General features: G+C 38.6%; 2 protein-coding genes and 1 long non-coding RNA gene across 3 annotated transcripts; 2 read left to right on the forward strand and 1 right to left on the reverse strand.

The window, feature by feature from the left end:
- Positions 1 to 940: 940 nt before the first annotated feature.
- LOC116300381 (scavenger receptor cysteine-rich type 1 protein M130) lies at positions 941 to 11,725 on the reverse strand. Its single transcript, XM_031709250.2, has 15 exons — positions 11,668 to 11,725; positions 10,756 to 11,082; positions 10,136 to 10,447; positions 8,326 to 8,649; positions 7,658 to 7,984; positions 7,265 to 7,582; positions 6,386 to 6,712; positions 5,778 to 6,113; positions 5,371 to 5,694; positions 5,198 to 5,300; positions 4,545 to 4,815; positions 3,887 to 3,953; positions 2,731 to 2,889; positions 1,995 to 2,152; positions 941 to 1,922 (listed from the first exon to the last, which is right to left on the reverse strand). The coding sequence occupies exons 1-15, from the start codon at positions 11,723 to 11,725 to the stop codon at positions 1,893 to 1,895; spliced, it is 3,441 nt and encodes a 1,146-aa protein (XP_031565110.2). The 3' UTR covers positions 941 to 1,892.
- On the forward strand, positions 11,707 to 18,010 carry LOC116300382 (uncharacterized). Its single transcript, XM_031709253.2, has 4 exons — positions 11,707 to 11,774; positions 13,261 to 13,445; positions 14,934 to 15,957; positions 16,779 to 18,010. The coding sequence occupies exons 3-4, from the start codon at positions 14,950 to 14,952 to the stop codon at positions 17,745 to 17,747; spliced, it is 1,977 nt and encodes a 658-aa protein (XP_031565113.2). The 5' UTR covers positions 11,707 to 11,774; positions 13,261 to 13,445; positions 14,934 to 14,949; the 3' UTR covers positions 17,748 to 18,010.
- A 99-nt stretch (positions 18,011 to 18,109) lies between these two features.
- On the forward strand, positions 18,110 to 20,288 carry LOC148909627 (uncharacterized). The gene is made up of 3 exons (XR_016120449.1): positions 18,110 to 18,806; positions 19,204 to 19,317; positions 19,827 to 20,288. It is a non-coding gene; the product is annotated as an uncharacterized LOC148909627 (long non-coding RNA).
- Positions 20,289 to 22,536: the final 2,248 nt, after the last annotated feature.

Below are 22,536 nucleotides of genomic sequence, written 5' to 3' on the forward strand. Positions count from 1 at the left end.
CACCCAACATCAAATGAAACTGAAATGACGTTGAATGTCAGTACTGAGTCACACATTTTTAAAATCTGAACCAAAGAAATTTCCAGACAAAAATCCAAGAAAAGCTTTAACGAAAATAAAGGGGAATTTACAAAGCTTAAACATCTACCATACTAACAATTTCAAAACGATTGTTCACTATTATTGCATTGTCTATGCACAATCGGTTCTATGGCCAAAAATATTTTAAATGTGTTTAACATTATTTTAAGAATTCTTCTATCGTGTAATAAATATAGCTTTTTGTTTATAGTTTGAAATGAAATAATTCGTAATTTATTAACTACAATTATAGCAATCAAATCGAATTTCCGGTTTCACTTTTGCACCATTGTTTGGGTTTCGCGCCATTTTCCTCTCGTAGTTGACGCGTGCGTTCTGTTCAGATTCAAAGAAGAAGAAAATGTCGGAAGAACGAAACGACTTTAACTATGACAGTATTTTTTTTACCAAAAAAAGACAGTATTTCTTTAATATTGGGATAAGAATTTTAAAAATAAGTTTTATTAGGTATTACTATTTTATTTTTTAGACTTTTGCTGTTTCAAGATGGGGTGTTGCCTAAGTGGGGAAAGTTTGAACTTTGCCATCGAAGGTAAGCCTAAGCGTAAGATTTTTAACTTAATGTTAACAGAATTTCAAAGAGATACTTTGATATAGTGTTTGACATTTCAGAAACTAAGCCCTGGCGATGTGTCTTTTCCATCTTGTCATCAAAATTTTCGCTTGATTACAAACTTTAGAGTTTCAGTTTGATGTCAAGAATAACATAAAAGAAAGCTAAATTAGATCTTGAGCTGATTATGATGGTATTGGTTCTACTGCTGATCACGATGCGGTTTGTTAAAAGAAGACACATGCAGTTATAACACTAGACTTGCAGCCAATTCAAACTATCCTTCGAGTGAAAATTCAAAGAACTCCAATAAGAAAAATTCAAGAAAAAACTTTTTAATCAGAAAATTTTCTCTTATAAACAAGATAGCTCTATTATAATTCTTTTACTTGCATTCTATTTATGAGCTCTCTTAATCATATCTTTTGTTTTTCCCCCTTTTTTTCTCCCCCCTCCTCTTTTTGTATTTTACTTACACTTGTTAGAACTATGCTTCGGGGTCATATATGGACTGTATAGTGGCTGCCAGAGGCGCCTTCACATGCTTCCAGTTCAACCTCGTTGAGTTGCGCACCTGCTGTCTTAGCTGTGTTGATTAGTGATAACAAATAACCAGTTTCAAAATGATAACATACTGTATCGTATGGGACCACCATGCTGTAGACGCGTTCAAACGTTGATACTCTCCGCGCAACGATGTACAAATCATGTCTATGTACTTCTGCGAGGTAGAGCGCAACAGCTGGACTGTTGAACACAGGGTGCAGTGGTTGTACGTTGCGCGAAACGTTGCGCGCAACAGTACACCAAATTTTGCGATATAACTAGAACTCGTTTCTACTTCTATCAAAGACAATCTGACGCTACAACAAATAGACCTTATTAACTTGGACATAATGTTTCCCATTGCAAACCGCGTGTCATTCCCTAGAGTGTCATTCCTTTGTTTAAAGTAGCACACGAGAAGACACATGAATATGAACACAACTCAAACAAAGAATGTTATTCTCAAGAGAACGACACGTGGTCTGAATATGAGAAGTTAAAAAGGTATCATAATGTGGGGGGATCTAACATTGCTTGGTGAGATCGCTCCGATATATCACTACAAATATTGATCGTTTCATAGCATTTGAATCTGCCGAAAAGGATTACATTATAACTGTAAGTGTTATAATAAGATATTCTTTAAAAAGGAATGCTGTCGCAGAGCTGAAGTACTGTTGCCATAAAGCCATTAGTGAATATTTGCATAAATGGGCTCAACCTGTGAAAAAAGGCAAAAACAAAATCTCAGAATGAATACAGAAGAATATAGACCTATTACTATAGTGCTTACATTTCTGTTTCTTGCAGGCTGATAGCAAGAACCTTGTTGTTGGGTAAGTGTGTTGCCATGACATTTGTCGTCTGATTGGTCAGGTAAGAACGTCATAAGAGGTTGATAGTGCGCATCTTCGGTGGCTTTGATGACATCGGCTGGTATCATCGCATTATCTTTAAAAAATAAACGTTATCGTTAAAAGTAAGCTTGGATATCTATCACAAATATTACAATTGTCAGCCGCCGTTTCTTGAAATTCGCATTCGCAGCGTCAGCACGTCTCTGGTTCTTGTGTTCGATTCCTGGACTCGACATCACATGTGAGTAGAGTTCGTTAGGTCTCTCCCTTGATTCGAGGGTTTTCCTCAAGTTATTCTCCCTCCATGCCTAGCACGCTAAATTTTAATTTGATCTGTGAGTTAGCCATGTGCCCTGACTGTGATCAGCCCAGATCAAGGTTGCCTGTTTCATGCTAGACAATCTGTGAGTTAGCGGTGCTTTGACTTCGATAAGTCCAGAGGTTGCTTCAGCGTATCGATCAAATTACTTTGAAACATTCATGACTTCAGACAAAAGAGTATTAGACTGTGCAGTAGTCCGCTGTTCGCTGCGCTCACTTGTAAGATATCTCTTTAACACTCGAAGATGAAATCCGTATCTCCGCGCGGCCATGTATTAGTCCTCTATGTAAGTTATGGGGCTTCAGAGGGTGCTCGACTAGAATGTTTGTACTGCATGCGCAATTACTGACCTGAATTTTCAGTAGCTTTTATTTTAGCATTTTTCTTCCTCTTTCTCATATTGAGCCTGACAAAGCATCCAATTATCACGATGATCAGAACAATGATGGCAATTGAGAAGCAAATCACAATGACTTCAGGAAAACTCTTCCTTTCATTCAGTCGTTTTTCTGAAAAAATGATAATAATTACAGGAATATCTCCATTAAGCGGACCCCTCATTAAGCTGACTGTAAAACAAACCTCTATTCAGTGGTCACCCTTCATTTAATTCTAGTTGCACGGTCCCTAAATGTTTTTACCATGTTTACCGCAAAACAAACCTCTATAAAGCTGACACCCTTCATTAAACGGACAGCTAGTCGCACGGTCCCTGTTTTTTCCCCCATATTTACTGTAAAACAAACCTCTATTAATCGGACACGCTTCATTATATGGACATCTAGTTGTACGGACAATAAATTTTCTTTCTATATTCACTGTAAATCAAACCTCTATAGTACAGCAGACACTCTTTATTAAGCGAACACCAGACAGGGTCCGAAAGGTGTTTACTTAATATAGACAAGGGCAGATCCAGGGGGGGGGGGGGGGGGGGGTAAAGGGAGGCTGAAGCCCCCCTTCAGCAGAAAAAAACGATGCTCTTTTATATTGTTTTCCGTTGTGTTGACGGAAGAAACTCAATTAGCTCCCCCTAAACTCAATTAGCCCCCCCTAAACTCAGTTAGCCCCCCCCCCCCCCCTAAAATTTTGGCTGGATCCGCCCTTGATAAACACACTATTAGTATCGTGTTGGACTGATCAAAGCAACTGATTAGTCTTTCTCGAAACTTGTCTTATGATTTAGTTGCGCACTAATAGAATGTCATTGATTATCAAAACAAATCATAGCAAGACAAGGCGTAGGAGGTGCGTAACAAATAACATCCCGCTCGTGCATCTCGCAGAGTCACAATTACGATTAGATTTTGTGTTCTAAGACTGTTAAAGGAGCCATTACTTTCAGCATTGCTGCTCCGAGTCAGTAAGCACTGCAAGCATTACGGCATCAATTTTTTTTCGTCATGATCACTACATTGCATTAAACTTATCAAACATGGTCTTTATTTATTTTTTTCCTTTAAGGACATCGCTAGGAAAGCACTGAAAACTTGAACATCCCCATACCTTCTGTGCGATGGTTGTCTGGTTTTGTAGCAAACACCACAAAAGAGTCTTTGCTGTAAACTCTATTCTACAGAATGAGGAGGTATGAAACTGTTATTTTTATTTCAATTTACTTTACTTCATTTTTCACTTTTTTTTTTTTTTGCCAGTAATTAAGACGCAGTTGATGTTAATGTGCGCGCGTGTCGTATTTCCTCAAATAGTCCCTCAAATAGCTGATTTTCGAGTATTTGCATGTTCTTTTCGTGTGAAATTTAGCTAGACAACATTACGACTGATCGATTGAGAAAAATAAGCTTCATAATCTTTGATATCGTTTTTGTTTTTTCTTCTTCCTTTCATCCCATGTTAAAGACCGTTTTAATCAACTTGCGCAACTTTCGACTGAAAGCGATCATAAGAGATACGAATGACTTTAAATTCTAAATATAAATTAATAGAGTCGTTGCATTCGTGGCAGTTACAAAATTGTATCAAAATATTGTGCGTCAAAACGTTTGTAGCAATTGATAAGCGGGTACTTTCCAAGTTATTACTTTTGAAGAAAATTGCGCAATCACAAAGAAAACATGTCTGTTATGTTGGCTCCAACATATACGTAACTAAGATTTTTGTTCAAACGTACGACGTATATGCCAACTGGTCAACCTATACTCACCCCATCCATTGCTATGGTAACCATTCTCACATGTACTCTATACATCGATCCGGGTTCCAGCGGTGCGTTGTAGTAACCATGGTAATATTGACCGTCACCAATCGTAAGGTTCGAGATGGGACCCAGGAGCTCAGCAGTAATGTAGAATGAAGAAGATACTTCTGTTGCTATTGTTTTGTTTTCTAATTTGGATGGCAAGACTGCTCGGATGGGGTCCAATGAAATGAAAAGAACTTGGTCTTTTAACTCTTCCACGATAAACTGCATCAAACTTAAGAAGAAGAAATATACTCATTCGGTAGACAATTCGTGTTGGATTTGAATGATCGGGCAATTCCGAGAAGAAAAAGCATTATCATTTTAGAAGGGGGGAGGCCCATCTCATGCAGATCAAGTTTTTACTTATACACAGTCAAAAAAGGGAGGGTTATCGGTATTTTCATTTAGTCTAATTTCTGTCATCGATATTCTGTCTTGATATTTATTCCTTTACAGAAAGGGGATTGTTGATTTTTCTATGACGTTTATATGGATTCCTCCAGCGCTCTCCACACTCCCTTCAAAAAATTAATGCTTTCTTGTTTGCCATCAATTCAGACCCACAGTTCCATGCCCAACGAGTCTCATTCTAACATTCAAACGACTACTATTACCTTATCAATCCGGTGTCTGTCTTGTTTGATTGATGTACTTCAAGAGTCACTGTTGATGTTGTGACTGCATTTGAACCATTTACAACTAATCGAGGTGCATCAGCTATGACAGAATATAACATTAGAACATCAAGTGCTTATTATTTTGAACCAAGATTTTGTTCTGAGGTTACCTATTTGGCATACGATGGCTACATCGTCGTCATGGTTACACGTTGTTTGTCCCCATCCTGGATGACGACAGTCAACAATCGACTTCTCTGTTCCATTACACTCCAGGTTACTCAACCAGATAGTACCATTTCCAGGTCTGAAGCTGGACTTTGGATACACCTTACTTGCCCCAGGGTAGCCAAGCATACCACAAATCACTTTAGCATCGTTGATGTCCAGTCCCCTATTACATATTGTACCCCATACGTTACCATAGCGAACAGCAACACGACCAGAGTTGGATGAACTTCCGTCTTCCAAACAAAGTTCTACTGGTGGAAGATCTACAGATTTTTAGGATTTCAGTAATGGATTACTGAAAGTTTCAACTTTAGTGGGAGCTAAAGCAATATAATCTATAACCAACCTTTTGCTGGTTTACACATGACACCAGCATAGTAGTTGTCCGGGCAACCAGTGTTCGTCCATCCACGATGATAACATTCGCTGATCGATCTTTCGTCGCCACTGCATTCGACTCCACCCATCCACAGTCCTCCCCGCCTTCCAGGACCAAACTTTTTTAATGCTGCAAGAGCTCCTTTGTAACCAAGCATTCTGCAGACCGCATGAGCGTCTGATATATCCCAGGTATCATCACAGACTGGTATCCACGTCTCGTTGTATCTTACTTCTACTCCACCAAAATGGGCATGTCTTTCTCCATCGAATTCGACGAGACGAGCCTTGACTGACAACTCATCTGATAATAGATAAATTGTAGATCAAGTTATAGATCAAGTTATTTCCCTACATAGCATCAAGAGTTTTACATGGCATTGTACTTGGGACATCAGTTGTGCGCAGTAACAACATATCCAGTTTTTAATAGCCCACGCACTGTCCATTGGTCGGCCATTCTCATAAAATTTGGTCTTGCTCTAAAGTTAAATGTCAAACAGTGACTGCCGAAATTAATCTCTCTTTAGAATGGGTCATTCATATTGTTAACGACAATCAAATGCTGATACTTGCCTTGTGAAATATCTTCGCATCTGACTCCCGCGTCCTTTGTAGTGTAGCAGTACCAGACTCCCCAGCGAGGATGACAGTGATCAATACTCCTTTCGTTTCCACGGCAACCAAGACGTGTTAATATAACCGGACTCTTTTCATGCTTTTCTGCTTGCCCTGCCCAAGATGCTTTGCTATAGTTGAGCATGCGACAGACCACGTGAGCATCTGTTAGTTTCCAGTAATGCTGACAAACTGTGCCCCAGACTCCGTAATATCGAACCTCTACTCGGCCTTGGTTTGGTGTGCTGCCACCCGCCAGACGAAAGCTTACGTTTGGAAGCAGAGCTATAATCAAATGCACTTGTTACTAAAGAGTAATGATGGTGAAGGGTTGATGGTTGATGGGTGTTTCATGATGGATCTGGGTAACAGACGGTAAATTATGATGATGAGTGATGTAGATGTATGTATGTACTCACTTGAAGGTGTCAATGAATGACTGTATGCACGATAGATGATCGGGGCAGGTATAGAACTATCACAAATTATGGGATGCATGATGATTGGTGAATTACCAATGATCAGTGATAATCACCTCATAATCACCGCTCATTATCGTCTCAGAATCACCGCTCGCTCGACCAATCACAGCTCAAGAAACTCTATATTTGAGTCTAAAATTATACTAATGATGGATACTATATACTGGATGAAGAATGATAGATGATGGGTTATGCACGAGGGATGGTGGCTTACAATGGATGCTGGACGATGTAGGATAATACACTAAGGCTGATAGATGGTGGATAGTGGGTAATAGATAAGAGAGGATAGGTGACGTCAGACATGCCGTGAGTATACTACTCCCTTAACGAAGCAATATACTGTCATACTCACATGTAGGTCCTTCACATATCACTCCAACGTCATCATCTTGACGACACAATCTTTTTCCCCATCCCCAATGATCACACATTAAGATCGAGGTCTCCATACCAGAGCAGCGAACACCGTTCAACCAAAATTTGGAGCTGCCTTTACTGTAATGACTGAAAGCGGCTAAAGCTCTTCCGTAGTTTAACATTCGGCACACGACGCTGGCCTCTTCGATGTCCCAATAATACCCACATATTGCTCCCCATTGACCATTGAATCTGACTTGTACTTGGCCTGAATACGGAGTACCCCCTCCTACTAAACGTACTTGTACGTCATCTGTAAATGAAACAACTTCACATTTCAAGTCTTTATCCAGCAACAAAAATCTAATGTCAAAATTTGTCTACTGACCTGAATATGAGTGACAAACGACTCCTGCGTCGTTGCTATGACTACACAAGCTTGTCTGACCGAGGCCAGCGTGAGTGCAGTTTAATATGTCCTTCTCGTCTCCCTTACATTTTACCTCTGTAAGCCATATTGGACCTTTTCCGTTACCAAATTTCTGAAATGCGGTAACTGCTCCTGTGTAATTGAGCATGCGACAAACCACGTTGGCATCGCGCATGCTCCATCCATGGCTGCAGATTGTGCCCCAAACTCCGTACTGCTGGATCTCAACCAGACCCTCCATGGCCGAGTAGCCTTGAGTCAGACGCAAATTAGTTTTCCACGATTCTTAATAAAAAGTAAGACTTCGGTAAATTACTAAATTATAGCGATGCGTGATGAAATAAAGCTAGATTCTATAAAATGTTCTCTGATTGGCTAATTCTCTAGCGAGAAAAAAATGAAAAACTTTGAAGGTTAAATCACTTGGAGGTTTCTTATCATAGCTTAGTTTTTCTTTCTTTCTCATTTGATAAAGTCGTTTTGAATCAGCGCGATACGTTTTCAAGTTTTTATTCCCTTCTAACTGTTGAGAATAGCAAGAGGCAATTGTTATTGTTTCCACGCATCTGTACGAATATATCTTTATGGTACATATCAATGTCTTATTTCATGATTCAGTTTCTTACCTGACGATGGCTTACAAACTATCCCAATAACACTCATGTTGTTGCAGGGCAAGATCTGTTGTATTCTAACTTGACAATGAGTGCTAGACATTTCATGGCCATTGCAGTCCACAGTTATCGTAAATATAACCGTAGAATTAGTAGAATGAGAAAAAAGAGTCATTGCTTTACTGAAACCAAGCGCTCGACAAACTACATGTGCATCCTTTAAGTCAAACCTGTCCGAACCAACATCCTCCCATGTTGTTTTGTTGTATTGAATTTGAAGTTTTCCTGTATGGGGTACTACACCATCGGCCAAACGAATCTTGATAACTGAAGTTGCTTAAAACAAACACAAGTAACAAAAGAATCAGTGACGCTCCTTGCCATCTTCAATGCTACTTATATTGGTTGTTGACAGAGAGTACCTATGCCATGATCATCACTATCATCATATTCAATGATGACACTAGGCATCACTCTTGGTTGACATCACTCTTGGTTGACATACAGAAAGTCTGTGTTATCATATTCAGTGTCGCACCTCGGAACCTCCTATATTGAGTGTCTTCCATGCCACTTACCTCGTGGTTGACAGATAGTGCCAGTGTCATCATCATGATAATTATATTCAGTGTCTTCCATGCCACTTACCTCGTGGTTGACAGATAGTGCCAGTGTCATCATCATGGTCATATTCAGTGTCTTCCATGCCACTTACCTCGTGGTTGACAGATAGTGCTAGTGTCATCATCATGGTCATATTCAGTGTCTTCCATGCCACTTACCCCGTGGTTGACAGATAGTGCCAGTGTCATCATCATGGTCATATTGAGTGTCTTCCATGCCACTTACCCCGTGGTTGACAGATAGTGCCAGTGTCATCATCATGATCATATTGAGTGTCTTCCATGCCACTTACCTCGTGGTTGACAGATAGTGCCAGTGTCATCATCATGATCATATTGGGGGTTTCTTCCTTGCCACTAACTCGTGGTTGACAGATAGTGCCAGTGTCATCATCATGGTCATATTCAGTGTCTTCCATGCCGCTTACCTCGTGGTTGACAGATAGTGCCAGTGTCATCATCATGGTCATATTGAGTGTCTTTCAAGCCACTTACCCCGTGGTTGACAGATAGTGCCAGTGTCATCATCATCATCATCATATTGAGTGTCTTCCATGCCACTTACCCCGTTGTTGACAGATAGTGCCAGTGTCATCATCATGATAATTATATTGAGTGTCTTCCATGCCACTTACCTCGTGGTTGACAGAAAGTGCCAGTGTCATCATCATGGTCATATTGAGTGTCTTTCAAGCCACTTACCCCGTGGTTGACAGATAGTGTCAGTGTCATCATCATGATCATTATATTCAGTGTCTTCCATGCCACTTACCTCGGGGTTGACAGATAGTGCCAATGTCGTCATCATGATCATCATGATATTACACAAGTAACAAAAGAATCAGTGACGCTCCTTTCCATCTTCAATACTACTTATATTGGTTGTTGACAGAGAGTGCCTATGCCATGATCATCACTATCATCATATTCAATGATGACACTATGCATCACTCTTGTCTGTGTCATCATATTCAGTGTCGCACCTCGGAACCTCCTATCACACTTACCTCGTGGTTGACCGATAGTACCAGTATCATCATCAACATAGTCTTCCATGCCACTGACCTCGTGGTTGACCGATAGTGCCAGTATCATCATCATCATATTGAGTGTCTTCCATGCCACTTACCTCGCGGTTGACAGATAGTGCCAATGTCATCATCATGATCATTATGTTCAGTGTCTTTCACAACACTTACCTCGTGGTTGACAGATAGTGCCAATGTCGTCATCATGATCACATTCTGTAACTCCCCAGCCTCTATGACGACATTCCTCAATAGATGACTCAACACCTTTACACGTCACATCGTCCAGCCATATTGGTCCGTTTCCTGATCCAATACGGACAAGCTTTAACGCCTTCTCATACCCCAACATCCTGCATATGACGTTAGCTTCTTTGATTTTCCAATTATAATCACAAACAGTACCCCAAGTACCATTATACTTGATTTCTATACGACCTTCTGATGCTACCTTTCCCTCAACGAGTCGCACATCAATTGGTTCTACAGATAAACGAGCAAAAAGGAAAATAACGGTAATCTGATTATTTACATTAGATGCCAGTCAAGATTCACAAAGCATAAGAGCTCTGTTCAAGTTTTTGCTGAATATCACAATTGGGTCGGAATGAGTGCCATATTCTCATTTTCTGTTCAGAAGCTACTATATTTCTTGTTCTAATTTTCTGCTTACTGAAGGTCCCCTCCCAATCTCCGCCTCTAGTTTCGTTTTCCCAACACGCAGAAGTGATTTGGATTCTTGGCGATCACTTGGTGGTTCTTTTACTTGTTTTTAATCTAATAAAGCTTACCTTTACTGTCGTAGCAAACAATTCCAACATCTTGACCATGAGTGCAGTCGTGGGTCCCCCATCCATTGTGAGAGCATTGATCTAGAGATCTCTCCATACCAGTACACACAACATTACCTAACCAAACTCTCCTCTTACTCCTTCCCCCCATGGGAGTATATGCCAAGCCTCTAGTGTAGCCAAGCTCTTTGCAAGCGATATGGGTGTTTTTCATGCTCCATCCGTCATGACATATTGTTCCCCACTCTCCATTATGGAAGACTCTTAACTTCCCAGAAGGAAATGAAGTTTGAGTGCCAGTTTCGAGTTTCAATTTCGATGCTGTTTCTAAATTAAAATTAGAACACAAGTGTAATTCATAGTACGAAATAAGATTGTTTTAAAAATCTAAAAAATATATACATTACGCTTTCGCTGTTCTATCACAACAGAGCTGGGCTCTAAACTTGGTAAAAGCAAAGGTCGAATTGGAATTTGGAAGTTGAATATTGATGAAGTGCATGAGGTTTTTGCCAAAGAAAACAAAAAGAAAAATAAAGATAGGAAAGTGAAAGAAAAAAGAAAGATATATTGGTTTTCAGTTGAAATTTGGACTAAGTTATACAACACAAAATTCGTGGTCACTAATCCTCAATAAAACGTTTTGGAAGACGTTTGGAACACCTCGCAGGACCTTTAAACATATATTTCATCGAAATCTATATTTTTCTAATCTATAATTAGATTAAAAATAAAAGATAAATGTACGGCACAATTACAGCACAATTAATGTGTGGCCAATGAAAAAGCATATAAAACAGAAAAACATGAAGCTTAGTATTATATGCTATGGGTTTAATTGAATTCACTTTGGTTCAATATTTGTGTTGTATTTCCTTTCGAATCACAACAGTTTCACAACGACTCGCTCACCAGTCTGCAGTACCAAGGTGGCCATAAGAAGAAGACCAAGTATGTATCGTCTTTCCATTGCAGAATCGATAACAGCTCTTTGTTACATAGGCGGAAAAACATTAAAGGTAAATCTTTTAAGTGGTTTTTGTGGGTGGAGAGACTTGTACTTTCTTCCATGCCTTCAGCAACATAATAATACATATATTGACTCCACTGTGATGTGCAGATCACGCGGTAAAGAAAGAGAGGAAGAAATCCAGGAGACGTTTTGGAGGGAATGTGGCTGTATATGTTCATATAAAGATATCACCGTTGCCATGGCTTCTCTCGAAATCCAGGAGGTTTTTGGGAGGGAATGTGACTATATATGTTCATATAAAGATATCACCGTTGCCATAGCTTCTCTCGTATCAACTCCGTCAATTTTTGACATCTGCTGAATGCTAGGCATATGTTGATCGTACCTATTGATGTAACGCAAAGCTCGCTCGCCGGAGAGATTTTTTCATCTGACTTACAGAAAAAATTTGTATTTTTGCGCTGCCGTATTAGTATCCTCTATTTATCCCACACCGTAGAAAAAATGCGATTGTGTATACAAAAAGAAGATATGATTTTTAACAGTTAGTTTGGCTGCACGCAAGCTACTGAATCGCAAGCACCTTAGTCACTTCCGGACATAAAAACAGTAGAGCGTCTTAACAAGATAGCAGGAAAAGCTGCTAAAATGCAGGTCATCAAAAATGATATAGTTTGTTTCCGTATCGTTATCGCATACCAATTGCTAAACCATTTCATACCGGCGAAGCAGGTGTTATGTTGTTGGTTGCATAGTTGGATGGATGTATGGATGCTTGTGGATGGGCGGTTAAAGGTATACGTACTAGAGCGATGAAGGGGAAAACATAAATATGGGTTAAAGGATCGATGGCAGGATGACAGGGTAGGAGGATGGTTGCTGTTTTCAGTATAGTTGGGTGGATGGATGAATGGAAACATGGGTGGGGGATTAATTGGTTACTAGGATGGGTGGATAGATAATCGGACGGATGGACAGACAAACAGACAGACAGACGGAGGGAGGGAGAGATGGATGGATGGATATATTTTCAAAAGAATATCTCGATGGAAATAAACATTTGCTTTAGACAGCCTACAGTTTGTTCTCCACTCTAGCAAAGTTATTGTTCACATTCTATACAGATTACAGATGTGTCACCTTTAGTATGATAAAAAGCTGTAAATACTTTTTCTTAAGGCATATATGTACGCATTTTGCCAATTGCATATTTTGATATTTTAGTTCAATGCGTCCTATCTTATGTATAAGGCTGGTCAAACAGACTATGTTACCAAAGGCTCTAGGCTTACTCAGACGTCTTTCAGAAAACGCCTGATTAAATTGAAGTCTATTGAATTGAGATATTGAGGGATTTCACGGTAGCTATGTTGTTCATCAAATCAATTGAAATTTTCTCCTTGGCGAAACGAAAATGAGAACATTTATATTGTTTCTTTCCTACAACAACTGGCTCCCATGAAACACATCTATCGAGTACTAGTCTGTTCTGGAAGAATAGACTCTTCTTGCACGTTTGTTTGCTTTTGTAGATAAACAAATCATCGAAAATGACTGGGTGAGTGATGCTTCGATTCCCTAAATGAGTGATGGTGTTTAGCTATTTATAAGTCACGACTGCCTGCTGTAGGACACAGTATCACATACAAGGCAAAACCAGACATCAAGACATCAAAGACAACGCCGTTTTGCTACACTACTGGATCATAAGCTTAAGGTAAGCACAAATTCCTTACATTTGCTCTGATATTTTATAGACTTACTCCATAAGACGATCCCAGTTCTCGGATTTTTTTTCTTTTTTTCGCTCTCTGCGGGTTTTTTTTTTTTTTTTTTTCGCAAACGGGTCCGTCGCCAAGTCGAGGGACCATCAAGCACAAAGGAGCAAAAACTACGACTTATAGAAAAAGTTTATCGGGTGAGAAATGGGATCAGGGGATTGGCAACCCCGGCTACAGGGCCAACTTATAGCAACAAAAAGTGGCGGAATATAAGCTCCATCAATGATAAAGTACCACCGTGCAGCCTTTTATTGAACTTTTCTTGTCGTTTTATCGAGTATCGAGTAAAAAGTGAACAAATGATCATGAAGGGTAATTTATTTTGTCGTCGCTGATCTTAAAAACCCCATATCTTTCTCAATGATAAGAAAAACGTTTACACGCGCAAAATTAAAACTATTCCCTAGCGCTTGCTTTGCCAGAGTTTATGGTTTTTCGGTATGTTATTTGGTTTGGGAGTGGTCGTTAACTTCCTGAATCTCCTGAGCACAGTTTTAAGATCAAACGAAGGTGTAAATCGTTCTCTTTATCATCCCATCAAACTTATGATTCTTTAATATTCATTTGCGTGCTGGATGATCATGGACGACAGGTGGTGATGACATATTGCCCTCCTATCGTTCTGATACTCTTGTATGCAGTGACCTCTCGGTCTGTCCATTATAAATGAAAGCACAATAAAAATACTCCTGTTCTTGATGTAGGATACTTTTTAGCTTTTAGACATGGGAAGAACTCATTGATATCATGTATGGGCTTGTGAGCGACCAGGAAAATTATCGTCACATGGTCCCCTCATAATTTCAGCTTTGATCTTCACCTTCATTTCAAAGCCATGAAAAGAGTTGATTGAACAAGTATTGTTTAAATGTAATAGCAATTACTATAACAGTGTGAAATACTTCATGTTTTCAATTTTAGAAGTCTTTTCTTGCGAGGCGGACATTGAGAGGTTCCAAGAGGTGTCGTGTGTTATTTGTGGTGTTATTTTCCCCGTCCTATTTTGCAACATAAATACGTGCGCTGTATAGATTTTCTTCAAACTAGGCAGACAGAATTATGACCATCTATTTACCAAGAACCTGAAGTTTCATAAAAATCCATCGATTTTTAAGCGAACATGAGGACAATGTTGTAAAAAACCACTGTTAGAAAATCGGCCCGTAATGGCCAACAACACTCAAAAATAATATTCATGTTTCAGCCACAACATGTGCTAAAATCAGAAATATCTGAGTTTTTGTGACGCGTTACGAGCGAGTTAAAAAACTGACTACATTTGTGTCATAACTGTAAGAAGCCTCTTACGCAAAGGTAGTTTTCTAGGAACTAGTGGCACAGGTTTGTTGGCCACTGGCTATTAAGTGCTACCCTCTTAAAATCAAGGCCGTTTTTTTTTTCAATAGAGCTTTTTTTTTTTTCAGGCAAGAAGTGTCAACGATGTCTTGTTCACTTATGTTGGCCGTTCTTCTTGGGTTGATGAGTGTCACAGCTGTGAGAGGTGAAACAACAAGCGCCAAACTCGAGCAGCAGTGGGATTCAGGCTTCAAGATGAACATTCGAATACAACTCCTGGAAAAAGTAACCGGAGGATGGAAAATGACTATAAGATTCACCCAACCAGCTCCAGGGCTCCAGATATGGAAAGCAAAGATTGTATTAGTGTCAAACGATGCAAAGGTTTATGAACTAAAGAGTATGCCCTGGAATTCTGACTTGGGAAAGTGCTCTATTTTAAAAATGGCGTTTCTAGCAAGTAAGTCGACAAATGGAAAGCCAGCACCAGATGCATTTGTGGAGTTTCGAAGAAACACTCATGTAGAGTTGAACGCAGCAGCATGCTCAACGACAACATCAGCACCATCAACAACACCGACAACAACCACAGCACCCCCGACAACCACTACGCCAATAACCAAGCTAACCAAGCCTACGACTAACGCTCCAACAACATCCTCTCCATCAAGTTCTTCACAACCAACAACACATCAAACAACCATGTCTCCATCAACCACTGTCCAAAGGCATACCACGACTTCAATGCCAACGACAAGACCACTCACAAGCGTACCAACGACTTCCACTGCTACAACATCACCATCACCGTACAATTACGACGAGGTTTTACATGCATCAATATTATTCTATGAGGCACAACGATCTGGGAAACTCCCTGCAACAAATAGAGTTCCATGGAGAGGTGACTCCGCTCTTTCAGACCGTGGAAATAATGGAGAAGACTTGACTGGTGGATGGTATGACGCTGGAGACTTCGTCAAGTTTGGTTTCCCTTTGGCGTCTAGTGTAACTGTATTAGCATGGGGACTCGTGGAGTACAGAAATGCCTACAAAGCTGCCGGAGAATTGGATAATGCGTTGGACTCTATAAAGTGGGCAACTGATTACTTTATCAAGGCTCATACTGCAAAGTTTGAATTCTATGGACAGGTTAGTGAAATTTCGCCCCTGACATAAATATGACCTTATATGAATGCGAAAAAGAAAAAGCCACTGTACAGAAATGACTATATAAATGAAACCGATTTAAACACGTGAATCGTGATGACACGGTTTGGATATGTTCGCTCATTTTCCTTTTAATAACTTCAACAAGCAAATCTACAAACACATTGGACAATATTTGCACATGAGCATCGATAACTTGCTTTATGACTCAGAAAAACGCTGCAACCGTCGTGCGCAAAATTGCGCACAACGAATATATCTTTTTCAATTCGTTTGCAAAGCTCCTGGTAATAGAATCTTGTCCTTGATCGTCCTTAGTTAAATCACCTTTAAGTGTACGGTTATCAGGAAGTTGCGCTGTTTTTGTCGGTTTTCTTATTGCATATTTGATTGCAGGAAAAGTTGAAAACTGTTGCATGCAAAAATAGACCTTTTATGCTGATACGACGGCCGACTTGAATTATATGACGACAATGCATAGAGTGGCGGGGTTACGTTTTTAAATTGGTGTTTCACATATTATTCCAACTACAAGCAAATTCAATTGCTTTTTATATCTGCTGGAAAAGCATAATGTTATATAGAAAGACACCCTGACAGCTGTGCAGTCTATAAATAATTCAATAGTTACCCCCTCGACATCCCATAATCATGATGTCTTAATTAATACAACAGAATTCAAGATGGCCGTCGTATCTGTAAGAAGGTCTTTAGGCTGTTGCCTTGACTACCGCAGAAATGCCTGAAGATGATTCGATATTCCAAAACAGGCCTGTAATCATGAATATCCTTGTCTGTCGCAGGTTGGGGACGCAGATGTAGATCATGCTTACTGGGGTCGTCCCGAAGACATGACCATGAAGCGTCCTGGATTCAAGATCACCCGAAGCAAACCAGGCTCAGAATTAGCAGCAGAAACAGCCGCTGCTCTCGCCGCAACATCTATTGCCTTTGCGCAAACCAACCAAGGCTATGCTAGTACTTTGGTGAAGCATGCTGAGGAATTGTACGAGTTTGCTGACAAATACAGAGGAAAATACAGCGATTCTATTACAAATGCTGCAACCTTTTACAAGTCGCACAGTGGGTTCAACGATGAGCTAGTGTGGGGAGCCGCCTGGTTGTACAAAGCTACCAAGAAGCAAGCATATCTTGAAAAAGCTGAACGATACTACACCCAATATGGCATGAACAGTAAGCCTTGGGCTTTTTCATGGGATGACAAGAAGGCTGGAGCACAAGTATTATTGGCAGAGATAACAGGCAAGGCAACCTATACGAAAAACGCCCAAACATACCTAGACAGTTGGTTACCAGGAGGAGACGTTCACTATACACCCAAAGGGCTTGCATGGCGAGCGCAGTGGGGTCCCAACCGCTACTCTGCAAACACAGCATTTCTAGCGCTAGTCGCTGCTAAGCTGGGGTTGAAACCGCAGACCTACCGCGACTTTGCAAGAAAGCAGATCCATTACATGCTTGGAGATAGTGGACGCAGCTTTGTCGTTGGGTTTGGCGTTAACCCTCCACTTCGACCCCATCATGCTTCCAGTTCCTGTCCATCCAAACCCGCATCGTGTACCTGGAATGACTTCAACAATCCTGGCCCCAACCCACAAACCCTTACAGGCGCATTAGTAGGTGGTCCTGATAAGAACGATCAGTATGAAGATAAGCGGTCCGACTACATACAAAACGAGGTCACTACTGACTACAATGCTGGATTCCAGTCAGCCATTGCAGGGCTGAAGGATTTAGAAATACTAGTATGAACATAGGAATATAGTATCTTTCATTAATCAGGCTAGCAGTTTTAATTTAGACTAGATAACACTAGTGACGCACTGTGCACTTTCGGAAAATTACAATCGACAAGAATGAAAACATCGAACACTTGTCAAGCTCGCGATTTTCAGAGGTAAATTGATGAATGGTTTGCATTCTTGGATCTCAGATTAAAGAGAAAGTTCAGTCTATAGCATAATTTAGTCAGTTGAAAAAATTGCTATAAAATAAAAAAGTACCTCAAAAGTAACCGCATTAGCACTTTAATTAACTAATTTCTTTGGATATGCTCTCAATTTCTGATGACTTAACGTAGGCAACGTGTTCCTTAATGATGTCGGTATAGTTAAAAAGAGAAAATATAAAAATGTATAGAAATTAAACTAAGTGCAGTTATTTCAAAAGCAATTTTCATGTTATATAATTTTATAATGGCCGGGCATGAGTAAGACAGCCCATAGACGCGCGATTTTTTCAATGTAAAGTTGTGCGCGCGCAAATCACCCCTCTTGTAGAAGATTGTTGAATAATGGAGAGTTTAGCTTCAAGAGCTTGGAATTTGGACTCTCCATCAAGTGTTAGTTCGTTGCGCGCCGTATCCTATGATTTTGGATGAGTTGATACAACCAGATTGCAACTAAACTACCTCGACCCCTGCAACCGTTATGCGCACGATACGTTAAAATGATTTCTTACTTTTGTAATCCTGTGCACTTCAAATTGCTTCTCATTTATTGTCTTCTTGATACGAGGCTTGTCATTGCGCTCTTTATATGACGAACTCGTGCGCGCCTGATTAAACTTGATATAGACTTCATCAAAATCTCTTGCTTCCCTCCTACACTATCACGGCACTCTGTTATTATTTTATTTGATATTGCGATTAATCTAAATGATACTGATGTTTCATCCCCAATATTTTTGGAAGAGGTTCTTGATGGATGTCTCGGCTGAGCATCTATATAAATCGATAACTCGATAAAAATGAAAAGAAAATACTGCTGGGATTGTGAGATGACTGGAAACCTTGGAAGTCTTCAGATCAGGTAACTGAAATCATGTTGAAGTTCTTTAATGCAGGGATTTGAAACGGGGCACTATCGCAGTGGGTGTACATATACAAGTCGCAATATTTGCCCAGATTAACGTTGAGCCGCGGGCGTGCTCATTTGAGTCATAACATATCAATATTAGTGAGGCATGCTGGTTAATTGTTAGACGTGGCACTTGAGCTAAAGCTTTTTTAAAATCTCAGCTTGATAAAGAAAACTTCAGAAACTTAAATACTTAGGGATATATTTGCCTCAAATGGTAACTAGCGCGAGAGCTCCATTTCTAAGAATTTAAAGAAAGAAATATTAACGTAACTCAATCCTGCCTTGGTGTCTGGGATTCCTGTGTTATTAGTCACGTGTACGTAATCACGTGTATTCTTCTTGTCAGAGTCAAGAACAAGATGGCTGAAGGGCTGAAGTTGGTTGTTCGTGGTTTGTGCTACAAAATACGCCCAAATACTGTTCCCACGTTCCTTCTAGGACTGCAATACCACACAAAAAGGTAAATACACATTCTTTCTTCGCTTGTAGAGTTTTTAACGGGTTTATTTCAATAAATAGTCAAAATATTCCAGTTTTGGTGGAGCACGTGCTTTTCCAGAATTCTTGGTTTGTCGACAAAATGGCCCTTTTTTGCCTTCTTTTATGTTTTTCAAGTAACTATAACTCCAGTAAGCCATTTTTTCGTATTTTATTAAGCTATTTAATGAAGTTTAATTTAGTTCAAAAGTCTAAAAATCTGTAACGCATTGAATCTGCAAGAAAACTGACAGCCAATTTTGAAACTTTAGTTTCATTAAAATAATTGACGACAATGTATTGTAAAGAAATTGTTATTTGAAAGATATATGGTTTGAAATTTTTAAGATATATATTTTTTAACATTTTCAAAGTCTTTTCGAAACTATTTGTAGGGTGGAGTAGTTGACAAGTCTTTTACCTGGGGGGTCCCCTTAGGCACTTTTGTTGGGACTCTTTTTTTTTTAATTTCAAATTGTTTCCTTTCCTCAGTTCAAAGATGAGCATTCTGTACCATGCCAGCTACAGCCACCAATGAACAGTGCAGCTGCCTGAAGAAGACCAGCAGAATCCACTTAATCTAATTAACTATTAAACCTTAAGGTAGTAATAATATTAATGTATCATCTACATACAATTGAATGTTGTATGTAGATATTATTCACCACTTTAAGACCTATTAAATATCAAAGTATTAGAAATTAAAGGTTGTGAAATCTTTTTATTACTAATAAAAAGTGACCACATCACTTTAATTTTATTGAATGCTGATAAATTATGCACATATCACCTGGACGAGATGACTGGCTGGTCTGGAATCAACTCTTCATTACTAACATTTATTTTTTTGCTGTTATTGAACATTTGATGAATTCAATTGATATAAATTATGTATGCATGTGACAAAGCTTTTTTCTAAATTTTGTACAGCTTAAAAATGCTCTGAAAGGTTTTCTGCTCTCATTTTTCAAAACATTTTCAGGTAATTTAATTATTTCATTCATTGATACGTCATCTGAAATTTATAGAACTGCACTTGAGAATTTGACTGATTGATTACAAATTATTATTGAAAAAAAAAATCGGATTAATTCATTACAAATTTTTTTTTTTTTTTAAATTATCATTTTTGGTTGATGTGCAGAATTCAGAAAAAATCTTTTTCACCATGAATTGCTCTTTTTTGAAATGCATTGATTGATTCCATTGATATCATTTTCTTGTTTGGTTCAGTAGACTTTCACTTCATTGGGGTCCAAAATTAAGTTTATCTTTGTTTCCAAGCAATATTGGTTCAATGAACATGCATAAATTATTCATTTATCTCATCCCTCACAGTACAAATGCTAAAATGTTTTTTCAAAGATGTTTGGAGCAGAATTCTCATCAAAGTTAGAGTCTACTGCAGCTTTGATATTATGATTTTTGTTGCTTTGATAATGTTTTTAATCACTGTGAATATTATGATTCAAATCCCTGGTATGACGTGGTACATGGTTCTGGATATAAAGTAAGTACAGTGCATAGTTTATCAGCATTCAAAGCCATTAGTTATCTTTCTCTGGTGTCCTTCATGTGTAAACCAAACCAAATTTTAATTTTATCAAACCATGAAAAACACTTTGGTTTTGTTTAAGTTGATGAATAATCTACTCAAAGATTGAGTCGGAAAAAAGCTCATTTTAAAAGCTTGGTTTTAAATTTTGATTTTTTACTTTCAATTTTCAATTTACATTCAAATGTTTTGTCTAATTTCCAATTTTTAAGGAGGCTGGAAAGTTTTTGTGTCTTTACCAACGATCAAAATTATGAACTAAAAAAAATTAATTTAGCTATAATATATAGCAAGTAAACCCAGAAAGCCAAAGACCATAAACCAAAGATCACAATGAACATGAAAAAAATGACATAAGACGTTGCTATGACAACATAAGAACCCTTTTTATGCCATCAAAAATGCTCATTTAAAAAATCATAACTCAGGAACCAAATGGTAATTTTTTTAAAAACCAGAATATTTAAACTTTGTATCATAATCTTCTTTTTGACAAAAAAAAGAGAAAATATTCTGTAATAGGGAATTAATAAAAATCAATTAAATTTGTTTGGAGTAGATCCCCCTTACAGAGCTTTTTAAATTTTTCCTTAAATTTTTGAAAACATAAATCAAAGCCATATGCAAAATTTGAAGACATTTAACAGCAGAGTTTTTGTTTTTTTTCAGTTTGAATATTAAAATTTTTGAGGACAAATTTTTCCTTTTGCAAGTTCTACTTCATCGAATCTAGAGTGTGCACGCTCATGAAAAACCATTTCTAGCCTCCTTAAGTGCTATTTAATTTGGTCATATTTGAAGCTGTATTGCACCAGCAAAGGACATTGGTTAGAACATTTCTATGGCAGTTTTTCCTTCTAAATAATACCTTGTCAAGGTATTATTAGAATATTAATGTTTTTGCAATTGCCCTATTTCACTATGACGTCACATCAAAACAATCTATTGTTTAAACGCAAAGGATCATGGTCATCTGAGGGGGTCATATCAACGCAAATTCACTGAAAATTGTTCTAAAACCGGTATCAATCCACGAAGAGAAGTAGAATAGCCAGCAAACGCTCAGAATATTTTTTAATACATATTAACACAATCATATTATATCTGGAAACCTGGCCATTTTAGATTAAATTTTAGTGAGCTTTCTATTGGATTTGGGGATTCTATCCCCCACATAAACAAGATGTGACCCCTTAGTGAAATAGGGCAATTGGGTGTCTGAAAGTGGTGAAATGTTAATCTTATGACTATGAGGGAACACACCAATGGTCAGCTGGGAGGACTGTGTACAAAATTGTTATAATTCATTTTGCGGCTTTATCATGTCAATCTTGTTAACCAAAAGTCTTTCCAACAAATTGACGGCTACATAAAAATATCGTATTATTGATATTTTGGTTTGATTGACAGAATTCGTTTGATGTTATCAAGTTAACATCAGATCAATGTGGTATATCAATGCACAGCTTTTCTACCTGATGTACCCTTCAAATTCAGATTTACAATTTAATACTAATTATTATCGGCATTCTAAATTCTGTTTAGACTCTATCATATACTGTACCTTGAGCAATCTATAGGGCTTGGTGTGTTCATCTCATAGTCTGACATAGGTGTTGCTTAAGTAAAAGTGCAACAAGAGATGAC

The sequence above is a fragment of the Actinia tenebrosa genome, unplaced genomic scaffold, assembly GCF_029948245.1.
Source record: "Actinia tenebrosa isolate PJP-AT-01 unplaced genomic scaffold, QUT_ActTen_1.0 PGA_scaffold2__45_contigs__length_23673736, whole genome shotgun sequence".
Taxonomy (NCBI): Eukaryota; Metazoa; Cnidaria; class Anthozoa; order Actiniaria; family Actiniidae; genus Actinia; species Actinia tenebrosa.